At 43.5% G+C, this 25,252-nt stretch overlaps 2 protein-coding genes across 3 annotated transcripts in view; both read right to left on the reverse strand.

The window, feature by feature from the left end:
* CS (citrate synthase) overlaps nt 1–20,210 on the reverse strand; it is a 31,855-nt gene extending 11,645 nt beyond the window's left edge. The window contains exons 1-6 of one of the 2 annotated variants that reach the window (XM_049627361.1): nt 20,055–20,210; nt 3,296–3,346; nt 2,634–2,741; nt 1,021–1,086; nt 454–585; nt 8–196 (exon numbers count right to left, since the gene is read on the reverse strand). In XM_049627361.1, the coding sequence (XP_049483318.1) occupies nt 8–196; nt 454–585; nt 1,021–1,086; nt 2,634–2,741; nt 3,296–3,346; nt 20,055–20,090 (582 nt within the window). In that variant the 5' untranslated portion in view covers nt 20,091–20,210. Of the gene's footprint in view, nt 1–7; nt 197–453; nt 586–1,020; nt 1,087–2,633; nt 2,742–3,295; nt 3,347–15,809; nt 16,053–20,054 lie in introns of those variants that run through there. The other variant, XM_049627363.1, reaches the window with a different exon arrangement.
* Nucleotides 20,211–21,324: 1,114 nt separating this feature from the next.
* Nucleotides 21,325–23,750, reverse strand: CNPY2 (canopy FGF signaling regulator 2). The gene is made up of 5 exons (XM_049627388.1): nt 23,648–23,750; nt 23,380–23,495; nt 22,109–22,312; nt 21,854–21,950; nt 21,325–21,487 (listed from the first exon to the last, which is right to left on the reverse strand). Exons 1-5 carry the CDS (start codon nt 23,733–23,735, stop codon nt 21,444–21,446), a joined length of 549 nt encoding a protein of 182 aa, XP_049483345.1. The 5' UTR covers nt 23,736–23,750; the 3' UTR covers nt 21,325–21,443.
* Between the last annotated feature and the right edge of the window lie 1,502 nt (nt 23,751–25,252).

Here is a 25,252-nt window from a genome sequence, read left to right on the forward strand (position 1 = left end):
TTCCTACCTCCCAGTACTTGGTTCGGTTGATACCCTCTGCATATGCTCGGGCAAAGTTGCTTTCACTGTTGAGGGCTGTAATGGCTGCACTGAGCTGAGACATGGGATGTAGATTGGTGGGAAAGTTGTCTAGCATGGTGACCACATGGGAAGGCAGAGCTGCCCTCTTTGCCCACTCTTTTGAAAGCCAAGACACCTGTGGTAAGGGAGACACTGGTCAGAACACTATGCGAGGAAAAAGAAGAGAAATAAAAAGACAGTGACATCTGAGTAAAGAAAATCCAAGAGAATACAACCCAATCCACTTATACAGCAGAAGTCTGATCTGATTCCTTCCCCTCACTACACATCCCTAAAAAATACCACCCAGAGTCAGATCAGGATTAGGTGTCTGAGATTAGAGAAAGGCAAAGAAGGAGAAGAATGAGAAGGGCTAACATCCTTCTGTTTTACCTGTTCTTCTGTTGGGATTTGTCCAGTTACCAGCAACCAAAATAAGCCCTCTGGCAGGGGTTCTTCACCCCCTTTAGCCTTGGGCAGCAGTTTCTGGCATTCAGGGATACTGTAACCTCGGAAACGGATGCCCTGGAGGGAGAAGAGTAAGAGGTACAAATCGTAAGTTTATTACCCTAGAAGTCACATAATTGACTAGTCCCACTCTTATCAGATCTTTCAACAAGTTAGAAAGGCTCCATGCCCAATGTGGGGCTTGAACTCACGACTGTGAGATTGAGTTGGAAACTCTTCTGACTGAGCTACCCAGACAGCCCTAGAATAGAATTTTTAAAGCTTAGATCTCCGCATAACTTAATTCTGCTTGGTACTTTTAGTTTTACTCGTTGATATATTAAATAGGTATACTTGTTCTTCAGTTATCCCATATAAACCTATTTTCCATCTTCCAAAACATGAAGACAGATGCTTTATTTTGTTTTCCTTACCCTCACTGGTCTAATCCATGCTGTGCACAATAGTCAGTAAACTCAGTGATTATTACTGATTGACATGAGGGTCTCTTACCTCATCAGGATCAAGAACTGATGTTTCATATACCAATCCCTTCATGCCTCTCATGCCACCATACATCTAAAGAAAAAGACAGATGTAACCAGTAATCAGAATAATTCAAGCTAGAGTTTGTTAGTGCTTCATGGGATCTGAAAGAGGAAATTTATTCTCTGATTTGCAAGACTTGGTCTGTGGAAAGAAGATTCCTGAGGAGGTAGCATACTATAGAATGGAACTTTGCAAGGAAGACTGCTAACATTAGAAATGAAATTCTTAAGTTGAAAAATTGCTATCTTTATTTAATGTGTCTGCCTCTGTTTGTTTCCTTTTCTTCTTGTATTTTTCTTTTACCTACTCTTACTCCCTCGTTCTCACCAACCAAAGTAAACAGAATGAGTTCTATAACAGGGAAAGGAGATAGAGACCAAAGGCTAATCACTGCTGTGGAATTATCATTTGAGCTGCTCAGACTCTTAGGGCTGGAGAAGAAGCCATCCTAAAGTTACTCTAGAGAGCCTGCTAGCGCTGTCATATAATTGGATGGTCAGGATGGCATTAACTGTAACTTTTAAATTTTTGTTTATTTACTTATTTAATATAATTTGTCAAATTGGCTTACATACAACATCCAGTGCTCATCCCAACAAGTGCCCTCTTCAATGCCCATCACCCACTTTTCCCTCCCCCACCCTCCTTAAATTTTTTTTAATGTTTATTTATATTTGAGAGAGAGAGAGCACACTCAGGAGCACAAGCAGGGGAGGGGCAGAGAGAGAGAGATGGAGACAGAATATGAAGCAGGTTTCAGGCTCTGAGCTGTCAGCACAAAGCCCAATGTGGGGCTCAAACTCATGAGCTGTGAGATCATGACCTGAGCTGAAGTTGGACACTCAACTGACTGAACCACCCAGGCACCCCATGGACAGCATTAACTCTAACAGAGAGCTCTTGCTCCAAAAGCTGAGGGGTTGGGAAAAGGAACAGAAACTTCATTCATCCCTCTCGTAGGTAAATTAGGTTAAGCTAACTATTAAATTTATAGAAAAGAAGAGTCTAATTTTTTTTAAATTTATTTTTGAGAGAAAGAGAGAGAGAGAGAGCAAGCTGGGGAGGGGCAGAGAGAGAGACACACAGAATCCAAAGTAGGCTCCAGACTCTGAGCTGTCAGCACAGAGCCTGATGTGCGGCTCAAATTCACGAACCATGAGATCGTGACCTGAGCCGGAGTTGGACGCTCAACCGACTGAGCCACCCAGGCGCTCCCCCCCAACTTTTTTTTAAGAGAGAAAGAATGAGCATGAGCAGGGGAGAGGGAGAGGAGAGGCAGAGAGGAAGAAAAAGACAGAATCTTAATCAGGCTCCATGCTCAGTGCAGAGCCCAACGTGGGGTTTGATCCCATGACCCTAGGATCATGATCTGAGCCAAAATCAAGAGTCAAGACACTCAACCGATTGAGCCACTGTTCTGAGGCACCCCAGAACAGTCTAATGTCTAATGAACATCATAAGCTCCAACATTTCCATGTATGGGACAGAATGCTTCTGAATAGTCAGTGAAGAGAATGGTATTTTCGTTGAAGCATATTACAGAGCTACTTTTCCAGCCCAAACCCCACAATCCTTACCATGTCCACAGTGATTTGACCCACTACTGTCTTGCCATGTTGCTGCCTGAAGGTCTTTACTCTGGCTTGCTCCTTGGGTATCAGATCTGCCAATATGTCTTTCAAATTCTAAAAAGAGAAGTAGAAAGGCTAAGTGATGGTCAAAATATTGATTAGATTTCCTACAAAATAGGTATGTTAAGACATCTTTTTAGAATTTGGCTTTCTCTATCGGCCAGGGAAATCTGGCCAACTACTCGGCACAGATGAAAAAGAATTAAGCAGAAAGGGAGGGAATGAGGAGTTTACTATTGGGTCATAGTTTCAATTTGGGAAGGTGCAAAAGTTCTGGAGATGGATAGTAGTAATAGTTGTACTTAATGCCACTAACCTATACACTTAAAAATCATTAAAATGGAAATTTTTGTTATATATATTTTACCACAACTAAAAAAAGAAATTAGGCAAACATATTTGATATCCCACCTCGCTATACTATTGAATAAATTATTTCTTAAAATAGTAGTAATAATAATAGTTACAACAATAGTAACAACGGACACCTCTCAGAGATACTCAGGATATGATGAGAGGCTAGGTGGCAACCAACGGTCGCTTACTGCCCCCTCAATCTCAGGATCAGATTGCCTCAGTGATTCTCAGTCCTCTTTTCCAAACCTTACCGTAGGGGACGCACTGGCATGCCGAGCAGCAAGAACAAGACACGATGCATTCTGTAAAGAAAACACAAAACCTTATGCAACAGTTATTCCTCCTTCCTATGTATTAACAAGAAGGAGTTATAGTGACTCATCCTCTCTCTCTGTGTCTCCATCTTAGCCTCTAAGGACAGTCTGACATAAATTTTAAAAATTAAAAAAAAAAAAAAAAAGTTGTAAAAGGCCTTGCACAGCTTTGAAAGAGTTCCTAGTCTGGAGGCAGTAGCAGATTTAACTCTGCTTCTTGCATCCATAGCTTTAATAGCATTCCCTGGGGAGAGGCTCTTTCCCATTATCTGGGTTTCAGGGCTTGGCTTGGTTAGGCACAGAAAAGGTCAGAGAGGCAGTTGTTGAGTACCCAGGCCATCCCAATCTGTCAGTAGTTCTGAGTGGCCCTGAGAAAAGCAAATGAGGAAACTGATCAACTACTCAACCCTGCTGGTAAGATCTGTCCAGCACCTAGTCTTTTGGAAGCACTTCAACCTCTCCAGTCTAGGAGAGCCCACAGGCAGAAGGAGCCTTTCACCACACTACTTCAAAGGTTCCTGGAAAAAGCACACAGAAGACAGAATATCTACAATGTAACAACAGACAACAGTACTGGGAAACTAGAAAACTGGAAAATTCCCTTCTAAATGTTGAGAGAAAATAATTATTAAGCTAGAGTTCTATATCTAGGTGAGAAAAAAATCTTAACAAAGGGGGTGAAATAAAGACATTTCAGATAAACAAAAGCTGAGTTTATCACCTAAATACCTGTACTAAAGGAATTTTTTAAAGATATACTTTAGAACCATATAGACAGGTCTGAGATTCAAGACTATCCCTCACTACAAAGGTAAATAGTATAGCTGGCCTGTTTTCTTTGTTTAGAGATATTTTTTTTCTCCCCAAAAGAAAAACTTTCTATAAGATTGCTGAGTTGCAACATAAAGTTCAATGCTGCCTTCGAAAAAAGAAAACCAATTACACTACTAAGTACCTATGAAGTTTGACAAGATTAGTTTTTCTGCACATTATTTTGAAGATAAAACAAGATAAGTAAGCCTCATTTCCCTCATCTATAAAACTGGTGTTAAATACTCACCATACAATCTCACATAATTACAATGATATTACAAAGAAAGCACTTTCCAAACTAAAAAGATTACATGTACACATAAACTAATCCAGGAGCAAGATCATACCTTTCCTCCTTTTGCCAAAAGGCCAGATACACTTTTTCTTGTAGCTATTGCATTGCTGATTGTGCTAAAAATCATTTGAAGCAACAGTACTGTACAAATTCCAAAACACTACATGCCTAAGTGAGAGTTCACTAGGACTGGAGCTCTGTTTTTAGAATTTAGTACCTCTCTTTCTGTTGGGGCATAAGGGAGGACTGAAAAGGGAAGAGATCCTTCAGTAAAGGTTATTTTCAAAAGAATCAACTCATTAAAAAAGAAAAAAACCAATCCAAAGCTAAATTCAGAGTACAAGGTAAGCTATGTTCCTAAAACAACGGGGGACTGGGGCACCTGGGTGGCTTAGTCGGTTAAGCGTCCAACTTCAGCTCAGGTCATGATCTCACGGTTCCTGAGTTCGAGCCCCGCAATGGGCTCTGTGCCGACAGTTTGGAGCCTGGAGCTTGCTTCGAATTCTGTATCTCCCTCTCTCTCTGCCCCTCCTCCACTCACACTCTGTCTCTCTCTCAAAAATAAATAAACATTAAATAAATAAAACAGAGGGGGACTGCCTCAGCTTGTTAAACAGGACTGTCCTTAACTCCTTTCATTAACTTCCTGAAGAGTCTCCTCTGGCTCACTGCGGACCATTTGGGCAAGAAGTAGGCAGCACAAACAGGCCTTTAGCCTCTTCATCCAACATAGCAGAAATGGGAACTTGACCTAGCACCTAAGAAATGCTTTTACTTTTTCTTACTAGTCACCAAAAAGCGAACAAAGGAAAACACGTGAATAAGTTCTATTCCATGCTCCATGGTCCCACAGAATCCCTGTTAAAGAAGTTCTGGGCTACCTCCCAGACACTACATCAGCCCTGTAGCAGACCTTTTAATTGAGGTTGGTTGGTTGTTGTTGTGGTTTCGTTTGGTTTCTAAAAAGGTTACAGGGCAACGTATCATCTGAGAGAAGAAAGAAGTTGAAATGTCTCCATAATGGTAATTTTTCCACTTTCAAACCATCTTTAAGTTTCTATATGGCAGGCTCAGTCAGAAGAGCATGCGACTCTTATCTCGGGGTTGGGAGTTTGAGCCCCATGCTGGGTGTAGAGATTACTTAAAAATAAAATTTTTGGCTCTTTCAGTTGAGTGTCCAACTCCTGATTTCAGCTGAAGTCATGATGCCAGGTTGGTGGGATCGAGTCCCACATTGGGCTCTGTGCTGGGCGTGGAACTTGCTTAAGATTCTCTCTCTCCTTCCCTCTCTGTCCCTCCCCCATTCTATCTCTCAAACTAAAAATAAACAAACAAGCTTCTTTCTATCCAAGCTCTACAAAGAGTGAGTGTCCAGATCTTAAGATGAAAATGGAATTCTCCCAGGTTGGAGGTCTTTCTTCTAGGAACATGAACATAAAAGAAAACAGCCTTTTCCCCCTTGTGAGTGGGAACTGCTTCAATCAATGAGCTGCCCTCTTCTTTTACTTCAAGATAAGACAAACAAAAAACAACAAAAAAAGAGGAAATCACAAAGAAAAGGATGGAAGATCACCTAAAAGGGCTGTGAGAATGCAACATCATTTAAAAAGACTCAGCTGGGGGGCGCCTGGGTGGCTCGGCATCCGACTTGGGCTCAGGTCATGATCTCACGGTCCGTGAGTTCGAGCCCCGCGTCGGGCTCTGTGCTGACAGCTCAGAGCCTGGAGCCTGTTTCAGATTCTGTGTCTCCCTCTCTCTCTGACCCTCCCCTGTTGATGCTCTCTCTCTCTCTGTCCCAAAAATAAATAAACGTTAAAAAAAAAAAAAAAGACTCAGCTGGGTCATCACTGCTGCTTTGCTAGTCGTTTTGCAGATCTATTTATATGAATGCTACTTTAAGAGCATGCATAGGAAAAGAAACTTATAACTAAACTATCACTCCACTTTCAACATCATCAAAGTCTTAATTTCCTTTGTGGTGAGTGTCTTTGCCATTTAATGTGAGGAGTCTCAGGAGTAACTTAGAGGGCTGATTTTAACTGTCCCTAATCTCTATCAGCAACACTTCTTGGCCAGATCTCTGATTTGCAAGGCAAAGTATATGGATAGCTTGGCTATGTAGTTATGGAATAAAGGTAGTATACTCTGTTTCTACTGTCCTTCTCTGCCACTTATTAGCTGTGTGACCCTAGCCAAGTCATTTAACCTTTCTGTGCCTCAGTTTCCTTATCAGTAAAATGGGAACAATAATAGTACCTATCTCAAAGGATTGCTGTGGGGATTAATTAAGTCAACAATTATAAAGCACTTGAAACCACTTCTGGCCTATGGCAAGTGCCTTGCATTTGTTATATAAATAAATACATAAAATTAAACATTTTGGCCATTTTCTCATGCCCTTCAGCATCAGGATTAGTCATATTTTTAGCTAACCCCGCAGCTTAAAGAAAACTAAAGAAATCAGAAGGATTTTAAAGGCAGCAATTCAGTGCTATAACCACTCAAAAAGCTAGATAGGAAAAATTCAAATTAGAACAATTTTACCTAATGATGCAGAAAACAAAGCACATGATTTGGAATTAGGAAAGAAAATCTGGGTTCTAGCCCCACCTACATTACTAAATTAACAGACATCCAAAGCAAAACAACTAACTATAGTTGATCCTTGAACAACACAGGACTTAGGGATACAGATCCCCCATGCAGCTGAAAACCTGGGTATAACTTTCGGCTTCCGTAAGACTATACTACTAACAGCCTACTGTTGATTGGAACCCTTACTGATACATAGTCTGTTAATACCTATTTTGTATGTTATATATTTTACCTACTGTATTCTTACAAAAAAACTAAAGAAAATGTTACTACAAAATCATAAGGAAGAGATAACACATTTGCAGTACTGCACTGTAAAAATCCACATATAAATGGACCAGCACAGTTCAAACTGTGTTGCTCAAGGGTCAGCCGTATTGTTTCCCTTTCCTTCTCCATATTTAGGATAACACTCAAGCTACTTAGCTCAAAGTCTGAGTTAAGGCTCTAAGAAGGACATATATAAAGGTACTCAAAAGCCTTGCTATTTAAAATATGACTGCCTACGGGCACCTGGGTGGCTCAGTAGGTTAGGCATCTGAAAATTGGTTTCAGCTCAAATCATGATCTCACAGTTCATGAGTTCAAATCCCTGCATCAGGCATCAAGCTGTCAGCACAGGATTCTCTCTCTCTCCCTCTCTCTCTGCCCTTCCCCTGCTTGCGCATGTGCACTCTCTCTCAAAATAAATAAACGTTAAATTTTTTTTTTTAAATAAAACAGGACTGCCTAGCCAGCAGCACTAGCATTACTTGGAGCTTGTGAGAAATGCAGACTCTTGGGCCTCACTTCAGACCTACTGCATCCAAATCTGATTCATATGAACAATAAAGTCTGAGATGTATACATGGCCTAAAGTGTTAAGCAAGAGAGGAAAAGGGTAGAATGTAGACTCTGGGATGTACAGTTATCACAATCAAGTTTTATTTTATTTTATTTAAAAAAATTTTTTTTTTTTAACATTTATTTATTTTTGAGACAGAGAGAGACAGAGCATGAACGGGGGAGGGTCAGAGAGAGAGGGAGACACAGAATCCGAAGCAGGCTCCAGGCTCTGAGCCATAAGCCCAGAGCCCGATGCGGGGCTCGAACTCATGGACCTCGAGATTGTGACCTGAGCTAAAGTCGGACGCTTAACCGACTGAGCCACCCAGGCGCCCCTACAATCAAGTTTTAAATCCAGGTTCTGTTATTATCATGCTGTGTTACCTTGGCTATATGGCCTAACTTTTCTAAGTCACAGTTTTCACATCTCTAAATTGGCAATAATAGAGCCAATTTCAAGGGAGAGGAGTAGACTGTATAAAATAATCCGCATGAAAGCATCCAGAACAGTGCTTTCTGCATAAGTGAGTTCAATAAACATGTGTTTCTTAGAAATGTGTTGGCCTATTACCTAACACCTCAAGTGTCACTACTCTCTCCCAGAGTTGGATTCCAGGAAAGAGGCAGTCAGGCCTGAGGAAGGGGTGAATGGATAATTCCCTCTACCTGTAGAATAGGAAATAAAGCCCTAATTTCCTTTTTAAGAACCTTAAAAACCTACTGATGAAGAGGGGAGGAGTCTCAAGAAGTTGAAACAAATTTAACTACCCAGCTGAAAAAATGACTAGAAAGGAGATGCTGAAGGACTGTCACACCCAAGGCTACACACCTCATTTCATCTACCACCTAGCTGCCAAAGAGACCAGCTCAATAGCTCTGTATAGTACATTCAGGCTATACTCACTGATGGGACAGGTTACAAACCTCTGAGTCATCCCTGAACTTTCACCTACCAGCTCCTCCCCTAAGTCCGGAGGTGTGGCAACTAGGCTTTTGACTTCTGGTAGCATGCCACGTGTAGAGTCACCCTACTGGAACAGCTGTCAGGTGAATCAGGGAGTCACCTCATTCAATAGGTCAGCTCCTTCATGGGGAGAGAGAGAGTGAGCTGTTTCCAAAGACAAGGGCCTGGCTTAGATGTCTGACAGCCATGTTTCTCTACAGGGTGGGGTAGGGTGGGGGTATTACAATCACAAAGAGGTTTTTTTCAAACCTCAAAACACCGCCATCTCTTGCAAGAACTCTTCTACAGAGTTTGCTACTATTGATGGAAGTGAGCTGTGACTCTCAAATGTACTAGAACAGAAAAATATAACTAAAAGAACCTCTAGCTTAAAGGGCCAAGGGAGGAAAAGGACTAATAGTACATGCAGGAAATTCTGCCAAAGACTTGCCTACCATACTTAGGGTATTTCTGGAATAAGGTATGCGCAAAATCGCCAAAAAATCATCAGAAACTCCTGTATCCTCCCTCAAATTCTCAGAACAACAGAATCCTATTTTTTGTTTTTTGTAAGATTTTATTTTCAAGCGATCTCTACCTCCAATGTGGGGCTTGAACTCACAACCTCAAGATCAAGAGTCACATGCTCCAGGGGCATCTGGGTGGCTCAGTTGGTTAAGTCACTGACTCTTGATTTTGGGTCAGGTCATGATCTCACGGTTCATGAGATTGAGCCCCACATGGGGTTCTGTGCTGACAGCACAAAGTCTGCTTGAGATTCTCTCTCTCCCCCACTTCTCTCTCACAAAAATAAATAAATATTATAATAAAATAGAGCTGCACACTCCACTGACTGAAGCCAGCCAGTGCCCTCAGAATCCTATTTGAATAAGCACTTAATAAAGTGGTTATTTCCCTCTTACTCACTCCTCTTAGCCTGTTATCATTGGTCCACACCTAGGACCTTTATTCCACAGGAGAAAAGCCAAATTTTCTTTGATCCTCCATCCTAGACACATTTAGACCATGTCTTACAACATATGCAAGAGCTCCAGCATTACAAGCTTGAGAGAGATGCTCTTGATTTTAATGGAGCCCTTGTCCTTCATCAGAAAAAAGATCAGAGCTCGGGGCACCTGTGTGACTCAGTCAGTTGAGCAACCAACTTCGGCTCAGGTCATGATCTCACAGTTTGTGAGTTTGAGCCCCCACATCGGGCTCTGTGCTGACAGCTCAGAGCCTGGAGCCTGCTTCGGATTCTGTGTCTCCCTCTCTCTCTGCCCCTCCCCCTCTGTCTCTGTCTCAGAAATAAATAAACATTAAAAAAAAATAAAATAAAATAAAAAAAAATCAGAGCTTGCCAAGCCAGCAGAACGGGCTTAGTTGATGAAGCAAACATAATGCACTAATAACTGGTAGGAAAAATCTTGTGCTGCAAAGGCTTGCAATGCAGAAGGAACAACTTGCATTAAGGGAGAAAGAACACACACATAGGACAAAGGCTCCTCTCTCCCCAGAACCAGGTCAGAGAACTAAAGCCATTTAACATCTGTTTCACAATGGTGATATTGGAAGTCGGCCTGCACTACTTGGTCAGGCCACTTAATAGCGTGAGCACAGTAATATTCAGATTTCATACTTTGACCTCCATACTCACAGGAGTTCCTTAATAATTCTACCTAATTGTCATTTTCTAACAGAGTCTTCCCTAAAGATTCACTCCAAGGAAGACCACGAAGGACAGGAATTCAACCTCAGAAAAGAATCAAGAGCCCTAATTTTGCTTTCAGTAGAAATCCTAACTGTTCTTTAACAAATATTTTCTAAACACCTACTTATTCTAAATACACTAAGTATATGCTAGTGAATAAAGTATATAGATAGGATCTGCCCTCCTCCTACTTTCTTGGGAACTAGAAACTGCTCTCACTTCCATTAGGAGTTCTTTTGTAGTTTCAGCACCTAACACTTTGGTCCAGAAATTTACAAGATACTTCTGAAAGCATTTGAAAAAAAAGCCTAGAAAGACAAATCTAGAGAAAGTAGCCTGAACGGACTATTGCCTAGAATAGTTATTTTTGAAGTCAAAATTTTGAAGCCAAATTTTTTAAAAATGTTTATTTATTTAATTTTTTTTTAATGTTTATTTATTTTTGAGACAGAGAGACAGAGCATGAACCGGGGAGGGGCAGAGAGAGAGGGAGATACAGAATCTGAAACAGGCTCCAGGCTCTGAGCTGTCAGCACAGAGCCTGACACGGGGCTCGAACTCACGGACTGCGAGATCATGACCTGAGCCCAAGTCGGACGCTTAACCGACTGAGCCACCCAGGCACCCCAAAATGTTTATTTATTTTTAAGAGGGGGGTGGAATGAGAATGAGCGGGGGAGGGGCAGAGAGAGAGGGAAACAGAGGATCTGAAATGAGCTCAGTGCTGACAGCAGGGAGCCTGATGCGGGGCTCAAACCCATGAACCCTGAGATCATGACCTGAGCTGAAGTCAGACTCAACTGACTGAGCCACCCAGGTGCCCTTGAAATTAATTTCCAAAATAATCACTAATTCCAAAAAAATGAAAAAGCCCAAATACACAAAGTTTCATATATACATTCAATAAAGTTGCAAACAAGAGACCTGTATGTGGCTTTACTGGCCCACCAGGTCAGTCAACAGAAGTGCTTGAAAAAATACAAGTTTCCAGATCCCATCCTACCTTTGCTGAATCAGAATCTGAAGACAGGACTAATGAATGTGCAATATGAACAAGCAACCCAGGTGATAATGCCCACTGTGAACTTACAGAACTTTTAAAATGGTAACACGTAAAAAGAAATACGTGTTACCAAAGAAATAAAAAGGAACCTAGGGGTGCCTAGCTGACTCATTTGGAGGAGCATGTGACTCCTGATCTCAGGGTCATGACTTTGAGCCCCACATTGGGTGCAGAAATCACTTAAATAAATAAACCTTAAAAAAACACACAGGGACCTAAAGAATTCGGGCAACTGAGGGAAAAACTGAAAGAGTCATATGTTAAGAAAGCTCTATCGCTAAGGCTGCCTCACTACTGTTTTAAATTTCACATCCTACTATATCACATAAAGCACTGAACTAGGTCAAAAATAATTACTATGTAGCTCTAGAGATCCACCACATCTGGCTTCCTGCCTTCTGCCCATCTGAACTAGGAATGCCAGCCTTCTCTTCTAATGATTTACTTCAGCAATGCCCACCTCACTTATTCTCCATATCCATGCACTCATCCATTATCAATCTAAAGGCCACTAGGAAGAACAAATGCAGTCATCCCACCATTAGCACACAATGAGGCTTTTTACTCTCCATTTTTCATCTTTAGCCCATCTAGTAAGCATCAAGGAACTGCCATCACACTTTGGGTAGTCTGAGATTTGGGCACTTGCCTTTAAAAGTTCTAGGCTATAGGAGTGCCTGGATGGCTCCATCAGTTAAGCATCCAACTCTTGGTTTTGGCTCAGGTCATGATCTCATGGTTCATGAGATCGAGCCTCACATTGGGCTCTATGCTGACAGTGCAGAGCCTGCTTGGGAGTCTCTTCCTCTCTCCCTCGGGGCCCTCTCCCCTGCTCATTCTCTTTCTCTCTCTCTCACACACACACACACACACACACACACACACACACTCCCCTGCTCTTTCTCTCTCTCTCTCTCTCTCATACACACACACACACACAAATTTTTTTAAAAAGTTCTAGGCTGTAAGGGGCATCTGGTTGGCTCAGTTGGAAGAGCATACAACTCTTGATCTTGGGGTCGTGGGTTCAAGCCCCATGTTGGGTGTAGAGATTACTTAAATAAACTTAAAAAAATGTTTTTTAAAAACTAAAGTTCAGGGCTATAAGCCTAACTACCATTTCACAGAAAAAAACTTGATCTAGTTTTGTTGAACCCAATTTCAGACTAGGATTTATACTGGAGATGTTCAGTAGTATAGGTCTACTGTAAAGGAATCATGGGTTTCAATTTAAGTGTCTTGAAAAGGTCTAGAAATCATATAAAAACACTTTTGGCTTGATTTTCTCAAAGTTATCGAACACCCTAGCCTGGAAGAGCAATTCTCAACGGTACAAGATGTAACTGGGGTTTGTTGGGGTGCTTGGGTTGCTCGGTGGGTTAAGTGTCTGACTTCGGCTCAGGTCATGATCTCTTGGTTCGTCAGTTTGAGTCCTGCATCAAGCTCTCTGCTGTCAGTGGAAAGCCTGCTTCAGATCCTGTCTTCCACTTTCTGCCCCTCCTCCACTCATACTCGCTAATTCTTAAAAATGAATAAACATTAAAAAAAAAAAAAAAAGTAACTAGGGTTTGTTAAGTAACCCTAGGTTACTTGGCGTTAAAAGAGTCCAGAGATGAATTAGTGGCCATACTCTAATTTCCAGCCCAAATCCAGGCCTGGGTCACTTCTGAAAAGATAGTACCACAAAGAGAAGGCACCCAGAGCTAATACTAAGGCCATTGCTTAGTATGAATTCATTTGGATAAATAAGTCAAAGAATCTCAAGGTTCTGAATTAGTCTATCTCTCCAACTCAGGTGTTCATTAAATTACCTGAAAGTGAGTACGGTAGAACAATACAATGACTGGCATTTATGTCACCTAACATAGTTAAAAAAATCTCTTCTCAGGGGCACCTGGGTGGCTCAGTAGGTTAAAAGTCCGACTCTTGGGGTGCCTCGCCTGGGTGGCTCAGTTGGTTAAGCGGCCGACTTCAGCTCAAGTCATGATCTCGTGGTTTGTGAGTTCGAGCCCTGCAGTTGAGCCTGCTTTGGATTCTCTGTCTCCTCTCTCTGTCCCTGTCCTGCTCACACTCTGTCTCTCTCTCTCTCAAAAATAAATAAACATTAAAAAAAATAATAAAATAAAAGTCCGACTCTTGATTTCAGCTCAGGTCATAATCTCGAGATTTGTGAGATCGAGCCCTGCACTAGGCTCCAGGCTGGGCTTGAAGCCTGCTTGGGATTCTGTCCCTCCCTCTCCCTCTGCCCTTCCCTAGCTTGTGCATGCTCTTGAATGCGCACGTGCTCTAAACAAAAAAACAAAACAAAACAAAACAAAAAACCCAACAACAACACCTCTTCTCAGAAAAGTGAAACTACATCTGACCTTGAGAATCCAAGTAGTAGGGGTCAGTTTTCTCAAATCAGAAAGTATTTATTTTTGCCCTTTAAAGCCTACCTTAATAGCAAAAGTAAAACTGAGTTCCAGTTAACTTGCAGGCTAAGCTGGAAAACTCAGGCAGGTGCTAGCAATGCTGACAAAATGAAAGGCTTCTTGGTATCCTGGTCATTCTGCTTAGATCTCAGGAAATTTCCACTCCTGTGTTTTTTGAGCTTTGCTAATTTTAAGAGTCAAGAGCCTTCAAATGGCTTCTAATTTACAGGTTTCTGGGATCCTCAGGTTCATCCCTAACAGGAAAGTAAACAAAACAATAATGATTCTACAATTATATAGTACTGTCATCCCAAAAAGCGTTCTGAGCTTCCCTAGAGGCTTAAAGGACAAAATAAATTCAAAAGGTAAATTCTAAAGGTTTTTCAAATTCGCTTAAGGGTTAGATTAACCGGTCTGGGTTAGCAACTCTGAAATGAGCTAATTATAGTGTCGTGTCCCCTATTCTGCCAAAACACTATCTAGAACTTGCTTCATTTCCCAAGAGACTTCCTTACCCTGTTCCCTGGCAGCAGAAGAAGCAACAGTCAAGTAAGACAAGTATCTCCCAAATGATCAGCCTCCACCTTGCTGTTGGGTACCTGGAAGAACCCCAGTGTAAATTCTACAGGCTTCACCTTATCTGTCAACCATGCAAGATAACACACAGCAAGTCAAAACCATTCTAAGACTTTCCTTTCCTTCAGGTGCTGGCAGGTTTAATCTGCAGAAGAGAAAGTATGAGTTCTTTGCAGAAGTCAAGGTCACTTGTGGGACTGTCCCTACTTGGATTAGAAGACTGGAACTACCCCCCCTCAACACAGCAGTTTCTCTACTTAAAGGGCTAAGCTACCCAGTGACAAAAGTACTGGCAATTTGAAGTTGAAAGTACCAAGCAATAATATTCATATAATACAAAGGCAACAAAATTCGAGTAAATTAGGGCCTCAAAGAATGACAGGAATCTCTCTCCTGGGTAGAGTAGACTTAAGAGCAATGGCTAAACCTGACTGAGAGAGTAGTAAGATTGGTCATGTGACTTCAGCAGTACTATCTCCTGCCCAGTTATCTTCACTTACTGGCCTGCAGTTTGGAGGAACAATCTTTCTGGTTCTTTCTCCAATCATATATGATAATCATGCAGAAGGTTTTACAGAAGGGCTCCACCCCATTCAAGCTCCTCCTATATGAAGAGTAAGTGCAAGAGTCCCAAGGACAAAGAGGACCTGAGTTCCACTCCACCAGAGGAACTGCTAAAGCTTGGTCATTAAAAGCTTCAAAATTTGGGTTGGAGAAACAGAAAAAAAGGCAGTTTGGGAACTGACAAGGCCTTCCCTACAAAGCAGAAGCTGAAATCAGCCACCGCTCCAGCTCTGGTCCAGGGACAGTGGGCACATCTCTTCATCCCTGCCACTTCTACCCCCTCACCCCCTCCTCCAAACAGGCCCTTTCCCTAACTCCAATAGAACACAACACCTATGTTCTCCACTGGCAGCTCCTTTGCCCAGAGCTCGTCCACGCTAGACATGCAGGGTGACAGCAGAGGCCGGGCTCTCCACCCGCCCAAGACCGCATGCCGGGGGCGGGCAGCTCTCTCTTCACTCCGAGGGGCAAAAGGCCAACGTAGCACATGGCCCTGAGTGCTCCACAGAAGGCTGGCGGCCAGCCAGGCGCAGGGCCCCTTTAAGGAGCGCTGGGGTGCGTATGGGTAGGGGAGGGAGACCCTGGCGCTGAAGGGCCTGCAGTCGTCTGAGCCCCACCCTTGGGCCGCGCGCTCCTTCCCTTAGTTGCTCACCTTGGCTCCAAAGAGCCGGGCGGCCGCAGTGAGTAAAGCCATGACGGGCGAACTCGGGGATCTGGTGGGGAGGGAAGGAGGGGACAGAGCTGCGGCAGGAACGGGAGCCGCCGCCGCTGCAGCAAAGGCCGCGCCGACGGGTGGACAAGGTTGAAAGGAGGTGGCTGAGGGAAAGGGTAGACAAACCGGCGGCGGCGCCCAGCCCGGGGTCCTCAGCGAGGCCCCGCCTACTGCCCGAACCCGCTCCCGCCCCTCTCAGGGGACTCGCCTCCGGATCGGCCATTGGTCCGGCGTGTGTGTGGGCGGGACCTGAGCCATAGACAGCAGTTGTTGCGGGCAGGATTGGACCGCCTGGGTTAGGCTAATTAAGGATGGGCGCGGGGGAGGGGGGGGCGTGTAGGTGACTAAGTATGTGCCTGATAACTCAGTTAACTTCCTTCTTAGGCTTCCCTCTTTCCCTTAACACATTTGGGGTTACTTCTCAAGTTAATATGAGAGAAAAAGTCCCAAGAACTCCGACCTTGGAAGGTCCTCGGAAGCCAATCCTTTAATATACTATCACAGCTACTGATCATTGCCGGCACCTCCTACCCCACTGGCATACTTTCTTAAAGAATGTCTTTGGTCAATGACTTAATGGCCATAGAGGTGCCGTCATGTGGACAGAGGCTATGATGCCAGAGTTAGCTGCTTGATGATCATTTGAGGTCAGCAGAGGCCATAGTATTATAGATAGTAAAAGACCCCAATATATGGAGAGGGAAAGCAAAGGCAGGAGCCTGAATATATCCAGTGTATTTATGGGCTGTCAGTTCTGCGTCTGGTGCCAGGAAATCCAAACCTTACAGATGCCCCCATAATATGAAGGCTTCCAAGGGTGCCAGGCTCAGTTGGTGAAGCATGCCACTCTTGATTTCAGGGTTATAGGTTCGAGCCCCACATTGGGTATAGACATTACTAACATAAATAAAATCTTTAAAAAAAAAAAAAAAAAAAAGGAAGGCTTCCAGCACAGGCCAAAACCTCTGGGCCCTGGACATTAGTCTCACTGCCATTCCAGTCACATAACCCCAGGCAGGCAGCCCACCCCACATCTAGCCATAAGATCAAAAGCTGCAGACTAGCCCCTCATCCAAAATTAGGCATTAAGCATCCTCCCTATTTGTCACATCACTTCCTTCACTCCATCACTCCCATAGAGCCTCTGGACCCCTTCTCCTACATGGCTGTCTTGTATACACTTATCCCATGCTTCCCAGAGACCATTAAATGAACCTCAGTACTAAATTGATCTTCTACATTGCTTTTCACTAACTCATCTAGGTAGACAAGACCTCAGGACCTTTCTACCTCCTAAACCCATCACTGTCATTGACCTAGGTGCAGAGGGAAAGTGACCCAAGGACCAGGACACCTAATCTACAAACCCCAAGCTCCAAATGAATAGTCCTTTTATCTCCTCACATAGCAATAACAAGGTTCAGAAGTCTCAGTACCATCAAACCAGGTTTAGATAGACCCACTTTATAAAGAAACTAGTTTATAGCTTGGACTTGGGGAAAGAGAAGGAGAAACCACCATTTTCTCTTCCCAATTTTCCTTGTACCTAGCTTCACAACTTACCAACCAACACTCCTCTGATTCGGAAATCAGATTGGCAGGTCTTAGGAAAGAACTACATGAAGAGAAGCAGCCAAGCAGTGCCCCAAAGGAACACTGACCTCAGCTACCTTCTCGGTGACTTCAAAGCTCCAATGATCAATATTTGCTCCCAATTTAGCATCTCACAGAGGATTTCCTCCTAACCCTAGAATAGTCTGGCCTGGTTTCTGCTCTCTGGTTAATTATCCACAGAGACTAACCAGAGGCCTGAACTCCAGTACCCCAAAATACAAGAGGCATTTTCAGGATGAGGCTACCAAAGAGTAATTATTGAGTGGCCATAAGGGTAACCTATTTTGGAGCTCTAGTCACTGGCGGGAGGGTGGGAAACAGCAAAGCTCTAAGCCTCTTGACACCATGTCCTGGAGCCTAGTGTTATGACTACTTTATGGACTTGTTTTGAAGTTGTTTAGTCCTGACATCCAGTCCTATAACGCCAGTGAGAAAGCCCAGGGATCAGGACTAAATGTGATCTCCCAGAAGCTAGCTTAGAATCTCTTTCTAAACGTGAATGGGACCTGGGGAGGAGATAAGAAAGTTAAGGGAGGATTGGCATGAATAAAGCAGCCAAATGAGCTTTAGGTCTAAATACAACTAAGTGCCTGAGAACTAGTGGGGCAGTGGAGAGAAGGCTGAGCACTGAGGTCATCTTGACCTTGGGAGGACCTCTTTAAAATGGACAGAGGTGATGGTGCCCCCTGGTGGCTAAGGGTAAGTGGGAAAATGCAGCCTAAGCTTCAACTGAAAAGGCCTGCATCAGTAGATCAAACTCCTGTATTTAATAGGTAACTAAAATTTATTGAATACTCATAATTTCCAGGTACTATCTAAATGTGGTACATGCACTATCTTAATTAATCCTCACAAAAACTCTAAAGGATGTAGGTAATGTTAGTATCTCTAACATTAGTTAGTATACAGAGGAGGAAACCAAGGTTAGATAAAGTATTCTGCTCAGGACCATAGCTTGTAATTGCCCAGAAGCTGTACCTTAACTACTAAGCTGTACTGTTTATATGGTGATGACTATGAATTATCAGCTGTAACTCAGGAAGGGGACTTCTGAATCACTGTTAATGGTCTTCTGGGCACATCAACTCAGTGTGTTCTGTATTTTAAATATTTTCTAAAATAAGGAATAATCTTACTCAACTATAAAATGTTTGTACATCCATACCTGAAATACATGATAAATTGGTGACCCTCCCAGAATATATAAAGGCAGGAGAGACAAACACTTAACACCTAAAATGACTGGTGGGGTAGAATGGGTTTCTTAGTACAATCAGTCTAGAAAAATATAATCAGTCTGAAAGGAGGATATAATGCTTTTTCACTCCCTCCCCCCTGCCCAGTGCTTTTTCATTATTGATTATTAGAGTCAGAGGGCATGGTAGTTTCAAGCAAAAGTACTAGTGTACACAGCCACCAGGAACTACATGGAGACTCCACTATAGGAATGAGATAGAAAGACCCATTGGCCTAGGGATAAGACAATTGCTAAGGTTGAAGTCTTGATTCCCTAAGACACAATCTCTTTGAACTTAGTTTCTTCATCTGTAAAAATGGGAGCAACATCTATTTCTTAGAATTGTAGAGATTAAGTAAGGTGTATGTGCTTGTTATAGGAGTATTCAACATAAACTAGTTCCTTTGCCCTGGCTATTCATCCCTGTCCTGTATTTAAAGGATTCTTGTCCTTGCTCTGAATCCTTTTTAACAGCATAAAAATTCTCTAAAATTTATTTTTTAATTTTTTTTAATGTTTATTTATTTTTGGGACAGAGACAGAGCATGAACGGGGGAGGGTCAGAGAGAGAGGGAGACACAGAATCTGAAGCAGGCTCCAGGCTCTGAGCTGTCAGCACAGAGCCCGACGCGGGGCTCGAACTCACGGACCGTGAGATCGTGACCTGAGCCGAAGTCAGACGCTTAACCGACTGAGCCACCCAGGAGCCCCTCTAAAATTTATTTTTAAAGGACTGGGTTTTCACATGATAAATCTCCTACTCACATCCAGATATTATTGAAAACTGTTTCTGAGAATGTTTCTTTCAGTTCTAACATTTTACTGATAAACTCATTTAGAAGGCATCTAAAGCTTAAGGTGTAACCAGATATGCAAGGTTAGCATTTGATCTACCAAAATACTGGACTAGAATCATTTGTTGTAGGGAGCCTCCAGAAACATTCAGATAAATTCATGGATTCCTTGTGGTAACTCGTGACATGAATAAAGAGATGTGCAAAGAGTATCCTCCTAACCTTCTGAGGATCAAGTCAAGGAGGATAATGTCCACTCTTCCCTATGTAGGACACACCCCTGTGTAGCAATGGCAAAGACTGTTGAGCTGGAGAGTTCTTAACAGCTGTACCTTGACAGACTAGTGAGGTGTATCACAAGTAATTTATTACCAACTAACATTACTTTATTAAAGCTTGTGAATTATTTGCTATTTTGTACATTAAAACAATTTTGAGTTCCCTATAAGAGTACTTCCGCACTTGTGATAAGCTCTCTGATGGAAGAGTTAAGTTTTTAGACAGGAAGCAGGCAATGGACAGAATCCTGGGTATACTCACAGGGGTATGAAGAATGTGAACATTATTCACGTGCATCACAGAAGAAAAAATAGTAACAGCTGGTCTGGAAAACAGACTTGACAGGATACCGCATTTCTTATGGCTGATGAGAGAAGAAGGAATTAACACTAGAACCTGAGTTGTCAACTAATATCAGGATACTTGCTCTGAACTAGTTCATGTGTTAGATTTCTCAGGGATTTGTGACATGAAAGCCTTGTTGAACACATTCGCTTTGTGTGTACAGGGTATTAAGAGAAAAAAAAGACTTAAAACAGAAGTTACTTTACAGCTATATTAGATCATATTGACAGTACGGAACATTAGCCTCTTGATCCAATTTTGCCACTAAATACAGACCTTCAGGACCTGTGGTATCTCTAGGCCTCAGTTTCTTCATCTGTAAAATGGGCAGAGATGAACTATATGACCTCCAAGTTCCCTTTAGATTCTAAAATGCTTAATTTAAAAAGTCTTCAAAATGTTTATTCAGTTATTCTTTCCCTGAGGTATTCCTGGGATAGAAGTGTTCCATTCCAAACCCTGAGATAGACATACCTCTGGATCAAGGTGTTTAAGAAGCTCCTCAAAGAAGGTATCCTTTAGGTTTCCATCCCTATGCCCCAGTACAGAATCTCTACACATAGAAAGTGGGGACAGACTTAACAGTCCAGACTGACAGATGGAGATGAAAAAGGTATACTTTAGTGCTACAGGTTCAAATCTAAAAGCTTAGACCAGCAAGCAAGGGCCTTCATTAAATAACATCCCTTACCTCATCTCTCCCTATCTTATAAAGCCCTTACTTTTCAGATGAGTTGACCCCATCTATTTCCACTTCCTGTCTGCTATTGCTGATCCCTCCATCTGGAAGGGCAGGGAGGGAAGAATAATGCATATCCATGATTTCCTTCAAGACCAAGCTGTCTTAAACTTTATGTTTCATCAGTATAAATACAAGTCATTTTTAGAATCCCATACTACCATACACTTACCTATGTTCCCTTGCTTATTCACAGAGGTTCCTCTTCTCTCCACAATTAGACTCTAAACACATGGTATTGAGTAGGCACCAAATAAATGCTTATCTAGTTTTGAGTCCAGCAGGAATCTCAGATGGCAAAAGAATGAAAGCCTCAGGCTCCTCCTACCTTCATGCTACACCATTTCCAAAGCACTTCCTTCCCTTTTCTTTCCTGTCTGGAATCCCCTATCTTCAAGCTTAACGTAAGGGTTGATTCTGGATATGAAAAGACAACACAGTTCATACTTTTGGTTTCACAATTTTTCAGTTCATTTCAATAAAAACATAATATAAAAGGCATTGCCACCCTCTTCCCCTCCTGGGGGTGATCCATCAAGCCTGTCAGTCTGGGCCGCTCCAGTGGTTCATAGCTCATCATGCGATATGTGCAGGGCATGGTCACATAGATCTGCAAATAGCACATAAAAGTTTGAAGGAAAATGCCACTCTCATACTGATATATGTCACTATCAAGAAAATGCCCCAAACCAAACTGGCACACACACCAACCACCATTTTTTAGAGCATATCCTTTTAGATGACAAAACATTCCCACTATCCTTTCACTAGGATCTCAGGTGAGGGAGCCACAAATTCTGAAAGCTGACAGGAAGAGAATAGAGAGGAACAACCCAAGTCTCTAAGTCATAGGTAATGGAAGTTAATTCTTGAGCTATTATCAGAGGATGGGGGATAGGAGGTAGAGGAACATGCTAAGGAATGTGCCAGGTTCTAACGGGCTGTGAGGACAGGCAGTAAAGTGGGAGTAGTTTACCTGTTCGCTTACTACAAAGTTTGTCTTTAACATTGTCAGCCTCTCGGGAAAAGAATTCAATGAGTTCATCCTCATATTCCTCCACAATGCTCTCACACTGTCAACCCAAGGGAGAAATGAATGAGAGAGGGCAGCAAGAAGAGGCCTTTTGCCTCCACCTCCAGAGAGGAGAAGGACATTAACATAGCTTTCCGCTTGGGCTGTCCAATAACTCCCCTAATTTTCAAAAACCAGCTACCCATTCCCAAAGCTCACCGCAAACTTGAGAGTGCCACTGATGTCTGAATCAATTCGGATGCCCTGTAGGTCCAGTTCATTGGATTCTCCATTCCGGCCCACTACACGTACGTAGTTCTTGCGGTGGGTGGAAGGGTCAATTTGTTCCCCATACTCCTTCATCCGGTCACATACCTCCTCTAGCAGCTCTGTGAGGTGGGCCTCTGATCGAGCATAAGGCACCTAGAAATGTCCTCAGCCTTGGTTCATATTCTTCCACCTCTGCACATTAGTAATTTATATCCTTACTCTTCCTTCCAAATCTAGTTCAACTAACTTATTCGAAAAAGCCCTCCCTAATTAAAAACAGTACAGCTTATTCGTATGGTTCCAAAGTGCTTTCAAATATATGATCTTATTTTACCTCATTTCACATTTCTAAGAAATAAAACAGGTGTCATTACCTCCAAATTATAGATAAACAGAGACCTCTTTGATAAATCCTAGTTGACTATGTGTTCCTTTCCTTTGAACTCCCTTAATTCTTATGGGTGTAAGCTAATGATTTTATTTATTTGTATTAAATGAGATTAATACCTGTCCTCAATAGGAGCATAAGAGAGGTAGTGTAGGCTTTGAGGATAATAATTATAAAGCATCTCACAAACATCATAACCTTAACTTTTCTTTGTATACTCTCCACTAGATATAGCTTTGCGTATATGTTATGTTTTCTACTCAAGTATAAATTTCCTACATACAGGGATATGGCCTTCTTTTTCTCTTTTGTACGTATATAATCATGCCATAGTGAAAACATGAGTGGGGCGCCTGGGTGGCTCAGTCGGTTAAGCGGCCGATTTCAGCTCAGGTCACTATCTCACGGTCCGTGAGTTCGAGCCCCGCGTTGGGCTCTGTGCTGACAGCTCGGAGCCTGGAGCCTGTTTCAGATTCTGTGTCTCCCTCTCTCTGACCCTCCCCCATTCGTGCTCTGTCTCTCTCTGTCTCAAAAATAAATAAACGTAAAAAAAAAAAACTATAAAAAAACATGAGTGACATGAATTACGGATGTGGAGGAGGGGGCTGATCAGGGTTCCCTGTCTACTAATAACTACAGCAGAAATAATATTAAGGTTTGGAGCCAGGAAGCACATAGGGTATAAGCCTCCAGCCTCTTACAAATGTGATAGCCCAATATTTTAGATACCTTTCTGGGTCAATATCTATTAAACCAAGGTCCTTCTTAGTCAGTTGAGTTCTCATTCAAATTCAGAGTGAGCTACTTTATTTGGGGGAACAGTAACAGTTACCTCCACCACTGACTGGCTGCCATCTGGATTGATTCGGAAAGAGCCCATCTGAATGGTCTTCTTGGGATCCACCTGGGCGATTTCCCACTCTAGTTCATCCACCAGAGCCCTGCAAGCTGGTGTGAGGGGAGAGGAAGGAGGAAGAAGGGGAGAAAGGAAATTAACCCAGGGATTTCCATTCATTCTTCTCCCAGACCCTGTATCTCATGCTCTCCCAAGGCTCTGTCTTCCCCACCCTCCTTCCTCTCATTTCTCTTTGTGCTCTTACCTCCACAATGTAGATCCTGGCTCCTCCGAGCCCAGGCAGTTCCCAGCAGGGCCCCCAGAAGCAGGGCCAGCCAACCCCAGCCTTTCATCTTTAGAGTAATGGGGTTGCTCCACCTGAGTTAAGGGTGGAATAGAGCATAGGTGTGAGGATTCGGCTCCATTACCCCCACCCCGAATCCTACATTACCCCCACCCCACCCTACAAAGGCCTCAGTGTGACTCTGGCTCTACCTTTCAGGAAATGGCCAGGACACAAAGGAGCTCCTCTGTTCCAGCGCTTGAGGACCCGGATTCCACCCCCAACCTTCCCCCCCCCCCCCCCCCCCCCCCGCGGTGAGTGAGAGCGCGAGCGAGGGACTTGGGGCTCAGTCCCAGACACTACGTCGACAGGTGAGGCCCCAGATGTTGGTACTTAAGCGTTGGCTGCCTAGGGCTCACAGGGCTATGTGGCAGCTGCGGAACGGAGGTTGGCGATTAACTGAGGACGAAGGCACAGAGAAGCTGCCGGCAAGGCAAGCAGCTGATTCAGGCCAGGAGGCAGAAAGGTGGTGGGCAGAAGAACACTCTATACCTGGGGCCTATTTGGACCCACCACCTTCGATTACTGCATCCCCACCTCCAGCCTATAGCTTTCCCGTGCGGACCAGCCCCCTTTCTGAGGACGCCGCCATTGCCTTCGCTCCAGTCCATTCCAGACCCTCAGTGCCACTCGCATCCGTCCCACCTCTGCTCCCAGGGCCGCCGCCGTGGCCCAGGCGCTCGAAGACGGCCGGACTCTCACTTTACTCCCGACCGTAGCACCTGGCTGCGGGGGAGCGAGGCTGTCCAGGCTTCTCCAGAGCGCTCCGCCACTTTCCAGGCAAGGGTGACCCAGCGACTGCCTGACCCAGCTCCCCGCACTCTAAGCGGCCGTCTACGCACGGCTCCGAAGCGCTGCCGTGCGAGCCCTACACCGGAGACCGACCCCAAACCCGCCCCTCCAAACTCTCGCGCGAACAGGCAGCTCCGGAGCGGCTTCCAAGCTGCGAGGACCCCGGTGGATCGCAGAAGGACCCAGACTTGCGTGGCGAGCAGCTCCACGTGACCACCAGGGGTCAGCCGAAGAATAGGAGTGGCCTGAAGCAAGGACAGAGCCGTTTGGCGTAAGGACGCGGTCAGAGGCACGTGGGTGTGCCAGTCTAGGTGGGCTAGGACCTTCCAAAAGAAAGGTACCCTGCTAGCCCGTGAGAAGCCCTGGTTTCAATACCCCGCAAACTACATCTCCCAGGAAGCACCGCAGCACTTCACAGATCCTGTTAGTAGCTACAAGTCTTCAGATAACCTAAGACCTGCAGTTTGTCAGTTTCCCCAACTTTCCTTTTCCGAGGAAACCATACTGTGCATCTTACAAGAATCTGGTCTTAAGGTAGTAGGCAGCCATAGCAAAGAGCTAAAAATAACTGTCCAGCAAAGACATAACTATATTCCTCCAATAACCTTAACTTTGGACTCCAGAGCTTCACCTTCATTTCTAGGTGGAAATTTGAACGCTTGTTTTTTTCCAGTTGTTATAGAAAGCCAACACAAAGAAAGGAGAGGAGAGCTTAAGTCAGAGCATCCCACACTT

Source organism: Panthera uncia, chromosome B4, assembly GCF_023721935.1.
Source record: "Panthera uncia isolate 11264 chromosome B4, Puncia_PCG_1.0, whole genome shotgun sequence".
Lineage (NCBI taxonomy): Eukaryota > Metazoa > Chordata > Mammalia > Carnivora > Felidae > Panthera > Panthera uncia.